At 41.9% G+C, this 20,475-nt stretch overlaps 1 protein-coding gene across 1 annotated transcript; it reads left to right on the forward strand.

The window, feature by feature from the left end:
* The first annotated feature begins 1,746 nt into the window (after nucleotides 1-1,746).
* On the forward strand, nucleotides 1,747-7,473 carry LOC118424212. Its single transcript, XM_035832746.1, has 8 exons — nucleotides 1,747-1,974; nucleotides 2,443-2,578; nucleotides 3,169-3,225; nucleotides 3,540-3,647; nucleotides 4,052-4,507; nucleotides 5,986-6,204; nucleotides 6,667-6,736; nucleotides 7,281-7,473. The coding sequence occupies exons 1-8, from the start codon at nucleotides 1,756-1,758 to the stop codon at nucleotides 7,471-7,473; spliced, it is 1,458 nt and encodes a 485-aa protein (XP_035688639.1). The 5' UTR covers nucleotides 1,747-1,755.
* The last annotated feature ends 13,002 nt before the right edge of the window (nucleotides 7,474-20,475 follow it).

Raw genomic sequence — 20,475 nt, forward strand, 5'->3', positions numbered from 1 at the left:
GACTGCCGTGCATCACATCCAATCGGTTTGTTTCAACACAAAGCATCTGTGACGGGATACCAGACTGCTCCGATACCTCGGACGAAGATGCCTGTATTAGTAAGATTATCCTTTAAACATGCCTGACAGTAAAATACGTTTATCACGTTATACATGGTGTATGTATAGCCTCCTTCGGGAAGTTAAGACCATGGTAAAATCCTAATTAATATGAGCCCTGATGCTTCGGCTATGGCTAAACAGTCCTATACGAGAATGGCAGTACTACATGGTATGTTGTATGGGTGTACGTTTTCTTAGCCCGTGGGCCATATAGCTATGCCAAACTCTTACTTGTGAAATTGTTTCTCTTCTCCCAAGGTATTGGAGCTTGTTTACTTCCCGTGTCCTTACTCCTTGAGGAGTTCTCCATTGAAGGAAGTACAAGTCCCTCCAACAACCTTAGGCGCGATCTGTCCTTAACGCAATGGGTGGCTGAAAGTCTTGATGACTGGATGCAGATTACGTTGGAGACCGCTGTACAGCTAAGTGGAATAGTTGTTTTGGGGTTGAAGTCATCGCAGCCTCACACCTTTACCATGAAGTACGGAATGGGAGCCGACTGTCTGAAGTCTTACAGGGAGGGGGAAAGAGCAAAGGTGTTTTGATATTGATTCCTCTTTATACTATATGCTTATACTTTATACTGTACACTATGATGTTCTCGGTGAAGGTAGTTTGCCTTTATGCCCAGGGTAACCTATAACCGTTTTCAAATATATCACATAAAGGTATGTAGGGATTTAAAATTACGACGTTGGTTCAAAGACAAAGTATAATGTATTGATCCAACGTCTGTCAACTTACAATCTCTAAATAACCTAAACAACAGACATGGGTTGCCACGCGGAGAAATGTTAAGCCTAATTTTTTAGATAACATTTCCGGACTACTTAAGAGTCGTTCCCTTCTTTTTGTTTGTGAAATTTAATGAATGGTGAACATAGTGGACGATAGAACAACACTTGTATTTTGTAATGCTTGATATATATATGTTTAGGAATAAAATAAGTACTATCAGATCTACCAATAAAGTCCTAATAACTAGAGCAAAATGTTTTGTCCCCGTCCATTTTATTGCAAAGGTATTTGAAACACCTTCCATCAATGCGGCTAGAGTTGAGTATTTTCTGGAAATAGCAGTCCATGCCAAAGTGGTGAAACTAATACCACAGTCCTGGCTGGACATGGCTGTTCTTGACGTAGGACTATTGGGATGTCCTATCAAAGGTATGATTTGAAATTGTAAGATACGTTTACATTGAAAATATTCCTGACATAGGCTTGCTGACATATGGTTGCTGTCATTGCATGAGTTGCCCATCTCATTGTTTACTGTCCCTTGTATGCTGAAACACAGTGTGTACGAATGGTGTATCTTGAACACAATAATTTTTGGTATTTGTTTACACTTTAGCCATATTGAGTATGATTTAACTATTACATGAATATATGAAATATATGAATATATGTGTTTTATATGAAATATCAATAATCTGTATCAACAAAATAATATACTGTCACATGCGCACATGTTGATTATGTAACATGTAAAATGTAATTTTAATCCAGTCTACAGATTCAGTCAAATGGATAAAGAAAGAAGAATAAAGGAAATTCAATGTTTATGCAGATTTATTGCTTTGAAAAATGTTTGGCATATGGATTGGATGATTGAATAAGTCACTTCAAATCTCAGAGCAACGTGTTAAGGACATGTCCTGTGGGAAAGGCTGGACGATGTTTGAAGAACGTTGCTACCAGAAGTTTCCCTCCCCGCTTGTCTGGTGGGCTGCGGAGAGGTACTGCCAAGCTCTGGGTGGTCATCTGGCTGCAGTCAACACGCCACAGGAAAACGAGTTCATCCGCAGCAGCTTAGGAAACGGGTGGATAGGGCTGACGCTTGATGCCATTTTGATAAAGAACGAAAGACAGGTATCCGATTTTGCAAATTGTTCTTTATGTGCATTACCACTTGAGAAGGAGTGTGCAATCCAGTCAACAGGTTGCGAAATGGTTTTCTCCAGTTGTATAATAAACCATTGTTATTATCATTTTTATAATTATCATTGTTATTATTACTATTCTCTTATGGCGCATTTATGTCCAATCAATCTGTAGACACAGTTTAACCTATGGAATGTATTTCATTCTCGACGATTTGTTGTTGTTATCACAAGTCATTTGCGTACCTCTTAGATGGTAACGAATTGGGCTGGAGTTTCTAGTTATAGGCTTAAGAAAAATACGTTATGTTTTCGGTTTTCGGTTCCGACAGATCTGTGGCGCTATTTTGCAATGTTACGCAGCATTTGTACGATCACTTCGGCCAAAATCTAAAAAAAGAAGCAAAAAGAGAGTCCCTACACACCTCTTACTCCTGACATTTTTTGTCCTTTTTAGAAAATAGTCAATTTGACGTGGAGTGATGGAAGTCCTGCCGGAAACGCCTTCCGGGAACAAAACATCTCATACGATGTTTTCCAGGAATACATTTGGCGACTCAACGACCCTTTCTGTGCTTTCCTAGAAGACCACGGTACGTTCATGTTACATCACCACTAGCCACTATCCCCTTAGTTCCCGTTCTACATGATTAACCTACATATTTGTAACAACTTGGACCTCGATAACGTTTGATACAAGTGTTCCGGACAGTGTGATAAAAAGCCGTACCACACAGCTGCAGGCTTCGAAGTTATATCACACAGGCTTCAATCGAATAATTCGGACGGTTTCTGTGCACGCCAGCGCGGCGTGGTCGAAAAATTCGGACACCTGATTCGGACGTTGGAACATTATTGTTGAAACAATGTTTGTTCGTGGGCACCAATTATCTCAACTTCTAGCGTATGGTGCATCGAAACATGTGTTTTCTCAGGTGGGTATGACATAAATAAAATACAACACGGTGTATCCCCAATCACCCTCGGTCCAAGCCCTGCCGCGGTTTGGATCACCCTCCGGCCTTCGGGCGATCCTACAGGCGGTCGGGCTGGTACCTCGAGTGATACAGAATACACCGTGTTGTATTCTATATGTATGAAGAATATAGTCACCGTAAAATTTTACATTACGATTTATATTTATAGTCTTTAACCATCCGATTATACCCATGAACTTTAACAGATTCCTGGAGTCTCCAACCTTGTAGCCTGATCGAAAAAGAATTCATATGCGAAAAAGGTATTGTTACAACAAACCTTACATCTGCCTTTCTTTAAAGCAAACTTGGCACAATTCTGGACAAATTGTTTGGTTTGCATATGTAAGGACAATATAGTCTAGTGATGATCTTTAGGCATTCTGATAACGCAGTCGATGCTTCCAAATTTTCTTCATGATTGTTAAAAAAGATTTCCCCAATATTCTCCAATATTTTGAAACATGCTCTTTGAATCGTCATCATATTGCATCCACGTGCACCGATAGGAAAGTATACGTAAAGGGAGGCTTTTGTTACTGAAGATACCATAACGATAGGGCTTGGTTTTCTTTAGATCCTTCATCCAATATCGGAGGTGATGCCAACGATAGTGAACAGTGTAACAACGCTGATCTAATAGCTGGCAGAGACGATTTTCACACATATATTCCGGATATGACAGGTAAGAAAACCGAGAGAACCTAACAATGTCAGGTAATTGTGTAGCATAGTATTGATTGTAAACCCAATACGCAGTGCATGTACCGTTTATGCCTATCATTTGTCAATATTCCATTCTAATCGGTTAATAGAATTTTCATTAAGCAGTGACTACTTCTTAAAGGTAAAACGCACGGACCTCCAAATTTTCGATGGCAATCAGTCCATCCTATTCACGGAGTGACCTAGTTCTCGCAAGAGTTATGAGAACTAGGTGGAGACTTGCGTGGGGGTGAGGGGGTAGAAGATTTACGCAAGTCTCGACCTAGTACTCAAAACTCGCGCGAGAACTAGGTCACTCCGTTCAATGAATCACTTCAACGAAATACATTTCAATCATACTTAATTTTTTCCCTTTTCAATAAGTGTGTGATGATTGTATGGCACATCAGACAAGCTGTGGGTATGTCCGATGTGGCAGCTTTGACCAATACCGCTGTGGCCTGATCTACTCTCCCGGATACCCGACTGCCTTTCCTTCTTCAGTCATCTGCTTGTGGACCATCGACGGTCCGAGCGGAAGCTACGTCAGTTTAGTGCTGCTGGATGTAGATTTGCCCGGATATTCAGGAGGTGCCTGCACCAGCCGTGTGCTGCAAATCAGGGATAGGTTCCTGACGGTAGGGTGGAATACGATCCACGGGCTGTGTCGTGGTGAAAACGAGCAAAGGCTCTTTGTCTCGAGCTCCAATGACATGCAGTTGGCCATGCTGGCGACACGAAGTGGTGGTGATGTCGGCGGCACTCGTGGATTTATGGCAACGTTCAACATCAGTACGTTCATCGCCAGCGGTCAGGTACAAAACCTTCCGGATGATGCAGGTAAAAACACACAATTTGTTTTACTATATTACAGATATGTAGACTGAAACAAGCCCACAATTTAAGATAGGTTAAAAATCTGGGGTTTCGTTGAATGTTCCAGAGTCCAGACCATGTTCATGGAATGGGCCGTTTTTGCTATTTCCAGAATATGACCTTGAATCCACGTAACTACAGCAATGGGTGGTGTCAGATAGCCAATGTCACCCCTCGTCTTTGTTCAAGGTTCAGTGGCGGTGGCCCCCCCGGAAAATATGTTGGGGGGGGGGGGGTGGGGCGTCGCCTTGTGGTGAAAACGTTGTGTATTTTTTTGATGATGAAAATCTCATTAAATAAAGCTAGTCTAACGGCAAAACTTACCCCCCAAAAGGAAGAAATGTCGTTTCAGAGAGTCACGATTTCAAAATTTCGCCAGACCTCCCTTGTGACGGCCCGCGTCTTCGGCGAAGGACAATATGTTGCGGGAGTGTCGCTCTCAAAAATCGTTTAAACTGAATTTAACTATCGTACTTAGTTTAGTTAACAAGCAGAGTGTGGCCCCCAAAATGCAGGAAATGACATTTCAGACGGTCAAGATTTCAAAATTTTCTCCGGACCACCCTAACGATAACTTGCGCCTCGGTCGCTCACAACGACATGGTAAACTTAATTTGTGTGGGCCATCGCCCTCAAACAAATTCTTTCAATGACAAAAATGGCATTAGATTTAGCATAGTCTGCCAGCAAAATTTTTCCCTAAAAATACAGAAAATGGCATTTCAGAGGGTGCAGATTTCGACATTTCCCCAGAACAACCTTGCGACAGCTCGCACCTTCGGTACTCGAAATCATGAAAATATTTTAGGGGCATCGCCCTCTCTATAAAAAACCATGTGTCTTTCTTACAGAATTGCCATCAAATTGAGCTTAGTCTGGCAGCAAAATTTGCCCTTCAAATCGAAGGAAATGGCGTTTTAGAGGGTCAAGATTTCAAATTTTCCAGGGGGAGCATGCCCCCGGACCCCTCTAGGATGGTCGCGACGGGTAGCGCCTTCGGCGCTACGTATACATGTGTTGCAAAGTTCTGTCAGTAAAGCCCCCCCCCCATGCGAAATTTGCTGCCGCCGCCTATGAGGTTAGTATTATAGATTCTGAGCCGGATTTGTTTTCATAATGAGTGATGGAGGCTGTGCACATGTACAAGTGAGCTCACTGTCCTTGAACAGTGACGGGAGGCGATACAGCTTATCTGCCACTTACGACCCGTTGCTGCAATCACGAAGCCTTCAAAGTCAAATTCCAGAAATAGCAACAGAATTATCCATTCCGCGAACAAGGTTGAGGAGTCACAAGTGTTGGCTATATACATCAGTTTAGTTTTCTTTCACAGTGATTTCCAACAGAGATGAACTTTATAATGAAAATAACATTTTAAGAATGTTACTTGACGACAAATGACTTAACAGTCAGATGTAAATTTTTGTAATCTTATTAACTAGGGTTCATTTGCCCATGTGGTTGGCATTTGTTCCGTCGAAACTGCTACCAGACCTTCCTGCACAACGTACCAGTCAACTGGAAAGAGTCAGACGCTAAGTGCCGAGAGGTTGGTGCCAACTTGACCAGCGTCGCTGACCGACAGGAAATGGAGTTTCTGCACCTGCTTCTGGTCACCAACGTTGTTGTGAAGCGTATTGCTGATCCAAAACTTTATATAGGTATCAAATACAACGTTTTATGACTCTATTTAGATTGTGTCGATTATATTGCATATCAATCAAACAAGTTTGAAAGAAGGCATGTTCTTAACATCAAGTCTTTTAAAGAGAAACGCTGCCAATATAGCAATCATGATAGTATACATGTAGATATTAATATCAGCTTAGTATTACGGCGTGTATCATATTTAAGCTGTGACAATGTTCATATAGCTGAGGACAAATTATTCGTCTCTATGTTCAATAAACATTTCACTACGTAAGGCTAAAACTAAGTTTGAATGCATAGGAGTTCTAGAAAATGAAATTACAACTGACCTCAACATGTATACGGTAGCGTCAATGTCATGCAGAATGAAATAGGCACCTTTTTGGCTAAAGTAAATGTTAACGTACACATTCGTATCTAAAAAGATCGGTTTCGAAATTTGCGCAAGCTAAATGTACTTTCGTCTTCCCAAGGTCTGTACGACATCTATAGAAATCGAACTTTCGCCTGGACAGATGGTACCCCCGTGACATTCACGGACTGGTGAGTAGGATTTTAACGCAGGTCTTAAATCTTGCCCACGAAAGAGGTATACGGGATTTTAGTGTTTGTTTGTTTGTGTGTGTGTGTGTGTGTGTACGTGTGTGTGTGTGTGTGAATGTGTGTGTGTGTGTGTGTGTGTGTGTTCGCACTTAAGAGGCCAAAGGTCGACATGTTATGCAAGTCCGCTGCTTGGCCATCTATACCCAATTCCACGGTCGAATCGGACATGTTTCTTGTGAGGAATTGGTTTAGTCTTTCGAAAGGGAAGTAAAATGGGGGTCCAGTGTTCGAAGACTACCCATGTTCGAGCACGCAGTGCAGCCTTATTACTCAGACTGGATACATATACTGGCTGCAATATTAATAACACACCTATGATGTTGTTTATGATAATTGTCTTGCAGACTGGAGAGTGTCTCTCTTTGTTTCTTCTTTTCTTCCGCTTTCCTTCGTACTGTTTCGCAGCATGTGTTAGTTGTATATTCTGATCCTTCCATAGAATAATCATGTCACAAAAGCATTCTGCTCACTTCCACTGCCTCAGGTCGCCTGTGGATATCCGCACTGGGTTTCCACAACCAGATGGGGCTGACATCAACTTCTGTGTTGCCATAGTGATGAAAAACGTTTGGGGTACTGACCAATGGTATGACGTGGCCTGTGACGAACGAGACACTAGATCCTTCATTTGTAAGGGAAAGGCTGAACGAGTGACCCGCTCAGGAAATGATGTATAGACATAATGTTGTTACGAGGGTCGCTTAAAACGTTTGCCATCATTTATTAACTTAACAGATGTCAGACATTGTTAATGGCACCCCATATGAGGATGAACTGAACTGAACTGAACTGAACTGAACAGATGTAAATCACAGTACAAATGTGATAGAATTGATACGAGATAACAAAATTTGATTTAAGATACATGTAAGTATGATCAACTCATCACTAGCCGTGACATAGAGTTACAAGAAAGAAAAAAAGAAAATACATGCGATAATGGTATACTCAAGATAAATATAAATGGTATATCAATGGTGAACAACAGTATATGTTTGAGAAATGTGATTTTAGGACATCTAAGAAAACTCTTTAATTAATCCGAACTGGTAGTGCATATGATATGACGGGGACACCGGGCTGTTTGACTAAGTTGAGGCCATGTCTTGTGAAGTTTCAGTAGCTACCATGGCTGATATGTAAGAACATTAATTTAATGATAAATGAACATAAAGAAGTTCAATAGAAGTACAGATTCTTTGAATTTTTTATTAAGATACCATATCGCAGACTTTAAGTCAAGTCTGAATTGTGATGGCAATTTACATGTACTCCTCCAGGGAGAATTTCACAGAAAGTTACGTACAGCAATTTAAGAAGATACATGGTTTAAAATCGTAATTTATGACAAACAATATTTATCAAATATCAAGGACCTATAAGGCTCGTTCTCATTTAAATGTCGAAATGCTGTCGCCTGACTTTACGCCTTGATATGGAGCAAATTATAGACAACCGTCACTGTTTCCTTCATTTTTCCACAACCCCAGTAATGTTTTACAAAATATGCACCACAACATTCGCATTGGTTGATGGGTTAGAAGATTTTTATAGCCACGGGTGGGATTTCACACCCTAAAAAATGGCTGTCGCCAGATAAGAAACGAAGAATTCAAATAGTAGCCAAAAATGTAACAATTCTGTTCCCAGAATGATTGTTCGGCAGGTGAAACCAGCTACCCAGGCCCTCTGCCCGATCACGTCAGATCGCTCCTGTCACTGATCTTGGAGGCTGTGTGAGGTGGTTTATGCCTGTCGCCAGATTCTGTAACAAACGTTACCACCACTAGTACGATGGTTGCCACGGTTATATAATGCACATATAAGACTAGAAATGGCCATTTTTGTGACGCTGTACAGTTTTTCTGGCTTTCTAAAGAAAAAAGAAAGGGTTGTTGACTGTCATTTGTATCCCACATTGCTTAACAAAATGTTGTACATAAATGACTGTAACAAACGTTACCATTGTTCGATGCTGTCTAAGCTTTCTATTTGACCTGGTGTAAAAAAGCTGCCCACTTTTCAAATGTCCCTAGGGACATCCACTTATACCTAAATGATGTAGTCAATAGGGTAAGTCCTTTAGAAGAAAACAGGGTAAAGTCTACTGTTGTAACAAACGTTACCGGTAACGTTTGTTACATGCCCTGTAATGCATTACCAATGGGACCGAAAATAATAAGTTGCCATTTTTTGGCTATGGTTAAAAGAGGAATTTTCCCCAACAACCAAGTAGTTTTCAGTGAAAATAAAGCCGTTTTATTTTTCGACCAAAAAAATGCCATTTTCGACATTTCAATGAGAACGAGTGATTAGTCTCATATCACGAGGACCAAGACAGGTGTTCAGCTGTTATGTACAGACTAGACATTCACAATAGTCGACATAATTAGGGGGACTGTTTTGGAGGTCATTCTGAGTCATTTAACAGTTCAGTCAGAAAGGGAATGGCAGAGTTTTTGTGTCTGTTGGTGCGACAGATCGGTGTGTCCAACTTGTTGGCATTGCGTGTCAGTCTTCCTGAGATTTGACTCCTGAGTGGGGGTAGCCAGTCCCTGAGTTCCGCCTTGAACAGTTTTTTGGCGAAGGACAGACAGAGGTTTGTGCGCCGTTCTGCGAGCGAGCTGAGGTTGAGTGAAGTCAGAGCTGAGGTGTAGTCTGTGTCCTGCATACCCAGGATGATCCTACACGCTCTTCTTTGAAGTCGTTCGAGTCTTGCAGATTGTGCTGTTGTCAGTGAGGAGTGCCACGCGGGAGCTGCGTATTCTAGTGTAGTTCGATTCCATTCTATTGTCTTTGTCTCTTCTGTGGCAGGTGCACAATACTATTCTAAAGTGCAGGTGGAACGTACTAGACAGTGATGGGTAAGCAGGTACTAAATGACCTTTCACCCCACAATCAGATTTACCTTTCACCCATTGCTGGTTCACACAATCGCTTTCAGGAGGATTGTGCGGAGGTAATAATCATCACTGGAATCAGGTAAGAACGAGATATACATAGAACATGACTTCATCATTATGGACTATAGGGGGTAGTGGTAATTTCTATGGTATGTTGGCTACATTAGACAGAATATATGACTTTTCAGGGTGACGAAAATGTGAGTGTGGGGAGGGGGCATCTTTACGTTTTCGGAAACAAAGGAAAACATATTGTTTTTTTCTCCGTTTCTTCTACTTTCTCTTCTTATTCTCCAAACAAATAAGATATATAACCAGCTATCACCATGATAACTGGTGTTGTAGTAGACACCCTGTGGTGTTCGGTCACATGTAGTGTCTGTTTGTGTGAGACTAAACAGATGTTGTTTAATGCGAGTAGTCTACCTGACAGGCGACTGATACATCTACTCAAGATGTCGCTTGTGTTATACAAGTCATTGGAAGAGTCTACTGTAAAATGGGAGGCTCTTTGATGACGTGTGATTTGTTACGAGCTGTATGCAGTCTCAAAATGCCTGGAGCTAAAATGACCGAGCTCTATTTTGTTACGCTAGAAAAGGGAAACATTACTATTCTTGGGAATGAATTCGTATCATTTTTATGGCTGCAAATACACCAAATATTATTATTATTATCATTATTATTATTGTCACTTCCTGTCACTTGTTAAACGTAACTAGTATGTTGGAGACATGTGCATTTTGTTATTGCAAAAACACGACAAAAAAAGAAGAAGAAAAAAACAACCTAATTGTAAATAGCTTGTTAGGCTAGACCACGTGGAAGTTAACATTATTTCATTGCTTGCAACCACCTAGATTTAATTGGTCTATTTCTTCTTTTCTGATATTTTTCTATTTCATTAGGTTAGACATGGCAGAGGGAGGTAATCTTCTTCTTTTCTACTGCTTAGCCCCCTTACGGGGATTAATAGCAGTGCGCATGTTTGTTAGTAACAGGTGCTAGTGCCATACAAACATAGGGAAAACAAAGGCACAAAAAAAGCACACAACGGAACATAAACAACTGATCTGTGGGTGCAAAAGACAAGACAAGTGAATGTGGTGGGTTAGTGTTATTTACATATATACAAGGACGTGTAGGGGCGACTCAATGCAGCAGGGCCCTCCCCAGTTCAGTTTTGAACTGGGAGAGAGACCCCGCCTCCGCCACACCAGGCTCAAGTTCATTCCACTCCTGGATGGTACGAGGGAAGAACGAGAGCCTATAGAAGTTGGATTTGCTCGCGATGGCCTGCAGCTTGAAAGCGTGGTTGGTGCGGCGGGAGCATCGAGTCGCCAGGACCAGCTTGGATGCATGTGGGACAGAAATGTTGTTGTGAATGATCTTATACATGGTAATAAGTCTGGCGTTCTTTCTTCTGGATTGTAATGACTGCCATCCCAGTTGATTGATTAGGGCAGTGACAGAGCATGTGTCTCGTTCGTAGTTGCTTGTTACATACCGGGCCGCTCGTCGCTGGACCATCTCAACCTTCCTCACCTGTTCTTGGGTGTGTGGGTCCCACACACTGCAGGCAAACTCCAGGTGGGGTCTTACCAGGGCCTTGTAGGCCCTCACCTTTGCCGCAGTGCTGGCAACCCGCAGGCAGCGTCTGAGCATGCCCAGTGTTTTGTTGGCCTTCGATGTTATGGCGTCGACGTGGCTGCCCCATGTAAGGTTGGAGGAGATGGTGACCCCAAGGTACTTGGTGGTACTTACCTTGTTTAGTGGATGGCTGTGAAGGGTGTATGTGTGGGTGATAGGTGTTTTTGACGATGTTATGGTCATTACTTCACACTTAGATGGGTTAAACTCCATCAGCCACCTGTGTTCCCAGAGACAGATGTTATCTATGTCTTCTTGTAGCTTATTGCAATCAGAGTTGTCATGGATTGGCATCTGCAGAATGCAATCATCGGCGAAAAGCCTCACCTTTGCATTTACAGCGTGTTCTGGGAGATCGTTAATGTATGCTAGGAAGAGGATGGGCCCCAGCACAGTGCCCTGGGGAACGCCCGAGGTCACTGGCATAGGGTCCGAACGCTCTCCATCAAGCACAACCGTTTGGGACCGGCCCAGCAGGAAATTCTGTATCCAGACAAGGGTGTTCCCTCGGACACCGTAGTACTGTAGTTTGTGTAGCAGTCTACGGTGTGGGACTTTATCGAATGCTTTAGCAAAGTCCATAAAAACGAGGTCTGTCTGGATTCCGTTGTTCCTGTTGACGGCCAAGTCATCAGTTAGTGAGAGCAACTGGGTCTCACATGACTTACCATGGCTGAAACCGTGCTGAAGGTCATACAAAATGTTGTTAGCCTGAAAGTGTGTCATCATGGTGCTAGCAATGATGTGTTCCATTAACTTAGAACAGATGGATGTAAGTGAGATTGGGCGGTAGTTTTCTGGTTTGGAGCGGTCACCTTTCTTGTACACAGGGGCTATGTTAGCCTCTTTCCAAGCCTCGGGCACAATGCCGGTGTCTAGGCTTCTCTGGAATATGATCTGAAGGATGGGACTGAGGACTGGGCCGAGTTCCTTCAGGACATGGGCATGAACTTGATCTGGCCCAGAGGCTTTATGGATGTTTAAATTCCCCAACAGTTTGTCAACACCGCTCACCTCTATTTGGATGTCCTCCATAGAGACATGAGGACTAGGTCCTAAGTCTGGAAGGGGGTCATCTGAGGGCTCATTGGTGAAAACAGATTGGAACTGTTGATTGAGTAGGTCCGCTTTAGTCTTACTGTCTGACACCAAGGTGCCATTGTTCCTAAGATGGGAAACACCAGACCTTTCTGACTTAATGGATTTAAGAAAACTCCAGAACTTCTTGGTGCCTTGCTTTGCAGGGGGGTTATTGGTGTTATCACTAGTATCTCCTGGTACGGGTATGTCAGTTATAATAGATTCAATGTACTGCCAGTAGCATTCCTTTAGCTTTTTCTTGATTTCTTTTTTGTACTGGTTCAACTTGTCTTTTCTCTCATGTGAAGTTTGTCCTAAGGTCTTTCTATAGTATCTGTCCCTCTTCCTCATTAACCGTTTGAGATCAGGGGTAACATATGGTAAGTGGCGTTTGGCACCTACCATTTTGGAGGGAACATATTTGTCGACACATTGAGATAATTTGAATGAAAAAGCATTATACAGATCATTAACAGAAGCGTCCCCCTGGGCCAAGTCAAGGAATTCAGTTTGGAAATCTTCCATCTCATCCCGGAACTTCTCCCAGTTAGTACGCTTATATTGTAGGATTTTGCGAGGTTTGGCTTTTATTTTCCGCGGGTGGATGTCTGCCTCTACAAAGACTATGTCATGGTCTCCTACAGGAGGTAAGGTGTTAATTCTGTTCACACAACTATCATTGGACATGAGGACAAGATCCAAAGTGTTGTCATTCCTAGTGGGCCTATCCACAACCTGCGACAAGTTTTGATCACTCAGCAGCTCCAGAAACTGCCGGTGTAGACCTGGGTAGGCACAGCCGGGCTTGAGGACTGGGTGCTGAGGATCAGACCAATCCCATCCAGGGAAGTTAAAGTCTCCAACAATCCATATATGGCTGTTCCGTTTATTACATATGCGGCTCATAGACTGTTCAAGATTATCCAGGCTATTACTGTCATCAACATGTGGTCTATAGTAAGCACAGACATATAAGGATTTGGACCCAGCAAGTTGGACCTTAACCCAGACCATTTCGCAGTCTGTTTCTAGTTGTGGCTCTTGAGAGCATATAAATTCATTAGTTACAGCTATTAACACCCCCCCATGATTATCATCGGGTCTGTTCCTATAGAACACAGACATGTTCAAATGGGTGGGGAAATACTCTGAGATATTACATGAGTCGTCTAGCCAGGTCTCAGTTATAGCTAGGATTTGCACTAGCTTTGCACATTGCACCGAACTACAAAAAAACTTTTTCTGCTAACACCACACCATAGCTGTCACAAATTAAATATAGAAACCGGGAGATTAAAAAAAATCCCTATTAACCAGAGGGTTTGTCCATTCTGTCCAGAGTCAATTGAAGACGAATATCACTTTATGTTTGTATGTCCCAAATATTCTGATACACGCAATTTTCGATACAGAAGGCTGTCATTTTATACATAAGGATTTATCTCAATGGACCTGAAATGTAAATTCAAATACATCATGACACGTGACAATCCCTGCATGGCAGGTATAGGAAAATATATCAAAGAAGGTTTAGACATTAGAAATTCCTCAAATGATTGTAAAAGCCTCCAATGAATGTAAGAAACTTATCTAATACTACAACTCCTTTATTAGTTAGATACGCCTTAAGTTAAGCTATAGAACTGCAGTTATGTATAGATTACATACTTTGTACTTCGTACAATTGGTATACAATAAAGTTATACAGTGGAAGCCGCTTAATTGCACACCCAATTTGCCAGTGAATTTCGTGCAATTATCCGGCGCGTGCGATTATGCGGAGTTGGTCATTTGGACCACACCACCACGGGCTGAGGGGCCAAGAGGTGGTATGGGAGGTAGTATAATACAGATTTGACGTTCATTGACACAAGGAAAGCAGACGTACATGATGTACATGTAGTTATTAACTTTATTCATAACTGTTAACAAGGAACTGCACTACAGTATACGAATATGTAGCTTCCTGATCACGAAACTAAAGCACTGCACCGCCGAAGGCGAGTGTTATGTCTGTAGGACCCGAGTCGCTGTGTGGTTTCCGACTGGCTGCCAAGAACTTAGAACCATTGCATAAGTATTTCCCCGCCTCCCTAATTACAGTAATTAGATAATGGACAGATAGAGAACAGTTGTTATTGAGTATGTCATAGCAAGTTGTCTGCCAAATCGTAATGCCGGCTTTGACGACCTTTAGCGGGTGCCGACCGCACAATATCGCTTTCTTTTGATCCCAATAACAGTTTCTTACACGTTGTCAGTATAGCGCCTTTACAAAGGCAGTTATCGTGTTTGACGATTTTTAGCTCGCATTTTCAGTCAATTTGTCGACGATGTTTGACGAAATTTCGTGCAATTATCCGGCGTTGGTGATTTTTCGCCGTGCAGATAAGCGAAGTCACTAACAATGGAGTAAATGGGAGACGGTTTTGGATTCGGGGATTCCGTGCAATTACCCGAAGTGTGCGTTTATCCGAGGTGCAATTAATTGTTACGAAAATATAAACAGATTTCAATGTTATGGTTGTTAACTCATCGCTTCACACCACCGTTTTGTTGTCCGATATGATTTTTTTCTTCATAAAAACGACTTGAAGTCACTAGTAGTACACTAACATCAACAGCGAGTTGTAATAAATAGTTATAATTTTAGAACTGAAAAATGTATTACAGGGAAATTTTTAACGATAAGTAGCAAACTTTCATCAATAGCTTTTTTTTAAATATTGTAGAAGTTTGAAATAATGTGATATTTTTGAAACCAGAACGTAATTCAGGCAATGAGTTGTTGCTTGTAAGACTTTTGTCTATCTGTAAATTTTGTAACGTTGTACGGAATAAAACAGGCATGTACTGTAACGTTGTGCGAATAAAACAGCCATATACTGTAACGTTCTACGGAATAAAACAGCCATGTACGAATTACACTGCAAAGTAAAGGTCAAACCAACTGTGAATCGCCAGCACTGGCTACCATCTAATGTGCGAAATTCAGATAAAAAATATAGGTCACCTCACCAATAGTGTAGGCGGAACGTGCTTACAATATTGGGTAAGCAGGCATCAAATGACCTTTCACCCCACTGTGCCTGTCACCTTTCACCCCTCCAAACGCTTGCAGTAGGATTGTGCGGAGGTAATATTCGTCACTGAAAGCAGGTAAGAATGGGAAATATATAAAATATGACTGCATTATGTTGAACTGAAGGGGGTAGAGGTCATTTATATGGTATACGAGCTACATTTGACATAAATGTAAGTCTTTCCGGGTGACGAAAATGGGGGTGGGGAGGGGGGCATCTTTACTTTCACGGAAACAAAGGAAAACATGACCTTTTGCTCCGTTTCGTCTACTTCCTCATCTTGATCTCCAAAAATTATATAAATGAACTTCCAGGACCGCTGTTGCCATGACAACTGGAGGTGTAGCAGAAACCCTGTAATGTACGGTTACATGTATAGCAAGTATCAGGACAAAGCTCGAGTGGCTGGATTATGAATGTGGTTGTGTAAGACGAAACAGGTGACTTGTTTAAACGGCCAGTCTACCCGACAGACGACAGTTGAGGCTACTTAAGATGCCGCTGGGGTCATTTAGGTCATTAGAAGAGTCTACTGTAAAATTGGTAGAACTTTTATAACAGGTCATTTGTTATGTAATGTATGCAATAATAAAAGGCTTAGAGCTGTGCATTTTTTGACGATAGAGAAAAAATAATCCCTTCTTAGGAGGAAATTGCTAATCATATGATTTTCATGGCTTCATTTTTATCGTATGATTTTTATCATCAGTGTATAGTGAACGTGGCTAGCATATTGGAAACATATATATTTTAATTGCAAAAACGCACAAATAGAAAAAAAAAGAAAACAACACCTATACCGTAAATAGCTTTTTTAGCTATCCCATGTAAAGGTAAATATTATTTGTGTGCTTTCAAACAGTATCTATCTAGTTTTGATTTATCTATCTCTTCTTTTCTAATGTTCTTTTTATATATAGTTCCATTAGGTTCGACATGGCAGAGGCAGGTAATGGGTCTCCTACTGCTGTTCCACAGAACGTCTGTGATGGGTCCCTTACTGGAGATTTATGTGACCGGGATCCAAGTAAAACCCAAGACCAGCCAACAGCGAGCAAAAACAGTTTGGTCAGTAAACCGAAGGCAAGCACAGGTGAGAAACCCTACATGTGTGGGGAGTGTGGGTACAGGGCAGCAAAGAAGTCTCACTTATCCCGACACATGAGAACACACACGGGGGAAAAACCATTCAAGTGTGACCTGTGTGACTATTCTGCTGCACAAAAATCCCACTTGGACAAACATCTAGCAAATCATACTGGTGACAAGCCCTACATGTGTGGGGAGTGCGGGTACAGGACAGCTATAAAGTCTCATATATCCCAACATATGAGAACTCATACCGGTGAAAAACCCTACAAGTGTGACCAATGTGACTATTCTACTGCAACGAAACACAATTTGGATCGACATCTAGCCATACACAAAGGAGATAAACCCTACATGTGTGGGGAGTGTGGGTACAGGGCAGCTCGGAAGTCTGACTTATCCAGACATATGAGAACTCATACCGGTGACAAACCCTACAAGTGTGACCAATGTGACTATTCTGCTTCACAAAAATACAGTTTGGACCAACATCTAGCCAAACACACTGGTGATAAGCCCTACATGTGTGGTGAGTGTGGGTACAGGACAGCTCAGAAATCTCATTTAGCCGAACATATAAGAACTCATACCGGTGAAAAACCCTACAAGTGTGACCAGTGTGACTATTCTGCTGCAGCAAAATCCACTTTGGACCAACATTTAGCCAAACACTCTGGTGACAAACCCTACATGTGTGGTGAGTGTGGGTACAGGACAGCTTGGAAGACTCATTTAGCCATACATATGAGAACTCACACGGGTGAAAAACCTTACAAGTGTGACCAGTGTGACTATTCTGCTGCAGATAAGTCGACCTTGAACCGACATCTAGCCAAACACACTGGTGAAGAGCCCTACATGAGGGGGGGGGGGGGGTGTTGGTACAGGACTGGTCAAAAGTGTAACTTATCCCAAGATGTGAGAACTCATACCGGTGAAAAAAAACCTACAAGTGTGACCAGTGCAACTATTCTGCAGGAAGGAAATCTACATTGAACAACCATTGTAAAACACACCGGTGAACAACACAACATGTGTGAGGAATGTGATTTCGGAACATCTAAGAAGACTTCTTTATCCTAACTGATAGTTTACCAGAGTTGTATGTCATCTAGCTGTTACAAAAAACTACAATATATACAAATCATCTACTAGGAGCTTATATTATATAATATATCATGATGTATATACATCATGCATGTAAGAAGAACACTTTCCTTTGAGAATAGCCACCTCACAGTTACGAGCTTGCATATGCTGTAGTGATGTCACCTGTTTTCAAAGTTCTATATCCATCCTGTGTTGTATTAAGGCAACAGCCTTCAGTGTTTTGAAGATTCTGTAATCTTTAATTGTGTGGAGTTTACTGAGAAGTGCGGTTATGCCGACAGACACCTAAAGTCAGATTTGAGTCTTGAAGATGTCCAGGTGGAAGATAAGGCGCCCTCCGCGGGAAAGTCGTTCCAGTCTTTGATGGTACGCGGGGAAAATGATCTCTGCCGATACAGTGTACTACTTTGAGTGGCTTGGTATGCGGCCGTGTGCATATGGCGGGAACACCGGGCTGTTTGACTAAGTTGAGGCCTCGTCATGTGAAGTGAGCCTGTGTGACATAAAATGTAGTTTTAGTGATTCATGGCTGATATGTAAGAACATAACTGATTACTGAAAATAAAGAAGTCTAATAAAAGTACAGATTCCATTCCATCGTCTCTTTTGTGGTAGGTGCACAATATTGTGCTGGCTGTACAAACTCACAGGTCATTTGTATTTTCTTGACATAACAGGCCACAATCAAGTTGTATACTAGTATATATTTGAAAGTATGGCCCAGGACGAGCAGAAAGTTTTTGTAATGCATACCCGGTAGACCACGTCAAATTTTTACTGAACTGCACAAGCTGCATATCCGGACCGATTTGCCCACTCAAACCTGGGTGGCCCACTATCTACGTAAACATCTAGTTATTGTCGTACCTTGTGAAACACTAAGAAATAAAGACGGAAGAAAAAGAAAGAAAGATACATGTATTTAAGTCCCCAAGGGCTGTCGGATAATAGCCAAAGTTGCTAAATTCAGATGAAAAATATAGTGTACCTGAACAATAGTGTAGGCGGAACATTCTACACAATGATGTGTAAACAGGCATCAAATGACCTTTAACCCTACGGAAACAGTCACCTTTCACCCCTTGCTGCTCCAGACGGACGCTTGCAGGAGGATTGTGCGGCGGTAATAATCATCACTGGAAGCAGGTAAGAACTAGATGAACATACAACAAGACTGCGTTGTGATGAACTATGGGGCATAGAAGTCTTTTCTATGGTATGTGGGCTACATTATGCAGATGTTTTAGTCTTTTCGGGGTGACGAAAATGGGAGTGTGGGAGGGGGGCATCTTTACCTTTACGGAAAAAAAGGAAAACATTGTTTTTCTTGCTCATTTTAATGTATATAACCATGTCACCATGATAACTGATGGCGTAGCAGACAGCCTAAGGTGTTCGGTTACATGTAGCAAGTATCAGGACAAAGCTCGAGGGGCTGGATTATGAATGTGTTTGTGTAAGACTAAATATGACGCTGGGGTCAATCAGGTCATTGGGAGAGCCTAATGTAATCTGGATAGAACTTTTATGACGGGTGATTTGCTATGAGCTGTAGGCAATTACATAAGGGTTTGGACCTAAAAATTAACTGAACTGGTGATTTTGTGTAGTTATCCCCTTTGGGGAATAGATTGTTTATCGTATCGTCGTTAATTTACCACTTTCTGTCACTGTATACTTGTAGTGAACGCGAGTAGTACATGTAACATGTAGTATATTGGAAACATATCAATTTTATAATTGCAAAAACACAACAAACAGAAAACAACACCTAACCGTTAATAGCTTCTTAGGCTAGACCGCATGAAGATAAAAAGTTTGTTTACAAACAAACATTATCTATCTAGTTTTGCTTGGTTTATTTCATCTCCTCTACTGAATTTCTATTCCAATAGGAATTGATGTTTCTCTCCTTTTCTTACATTTTTCTATTCCATTTGGTTCGACATGGCAGAAGCAAGTAATTGGTCTCCTACTGCTGTTCCCCAGAACGTCTGTGATGGGTCTCCTACTGGAGTTTTGTGTGTCAGGGATACAAGCACAACCAAACACAAACCCACAGCGAGAAAAAGCACTTCGGCCAGTCAACCGGTATCAAACACCGATGCAAAACCTTACATGTGTGGGGAGTGTGGATACAGGACAGCATGGGGGTCTCAATTATCCCGACACATGAGAACACACACAGGGGAAAAACCATTCAAGTGTGACCAGTGTAACTATTCTACTGCACAAAAATCCCACTTGGACAGACATCTAGCCAAACACACTGGTGAAAAGCCCTACATGTGTGGGGAGTGTGGGTACAGAACAGCTCACAAGTCTGCCTTATCCAAACATATGAGGACCCATACCGGTGAAAAACCCTACAAGTGTGACCAGTGTGACTATTCTGCTGCACGTAGGTCCACCCTGAACCAACATCTAGCCATACACACTGGTTATAAGCCCTTCATGTGTGGGGATTGTGGGTACAGGACAGCTCGGAAGTCTCTTTTATCCAAACATAGGAGAACTCATACCGGTGACAAACCCTACAAGTGCGACCAGTGTGACTATTCTGCAGCAAAGAAATGCAATTTGGATTGTCATCTAGCCAAACACACTGGTGACAAACCCTACATGTGTGGGGAGTGTGGGCATAGGACAGTTCTGAAGTCTGACTTAGCAAGACATATGAGAAGATATACAGGTGAAAAACCCTACAAGTGTGACCAGTGTGGCTATTCTACTGCACATAAGCCCAACTTGGGTAGACATCTAG

The sequence above is a fragment of the Branchiostoma floridae genome, chromosome 10 (genome assembly GCF_000003815.2).
Source record: "Branchiostoma floridae strain S238N-H82 chromosome 10, Bfl_VNyyK, whole genome shotgun sequence".
NCBI classification, from domain to species: Eukaryota; Metazoa; Chordata; class Leptocardii; order Amphioxiformes; family Branchiostomatidae; genus Branchiostoma; species Branchiostoma floridae.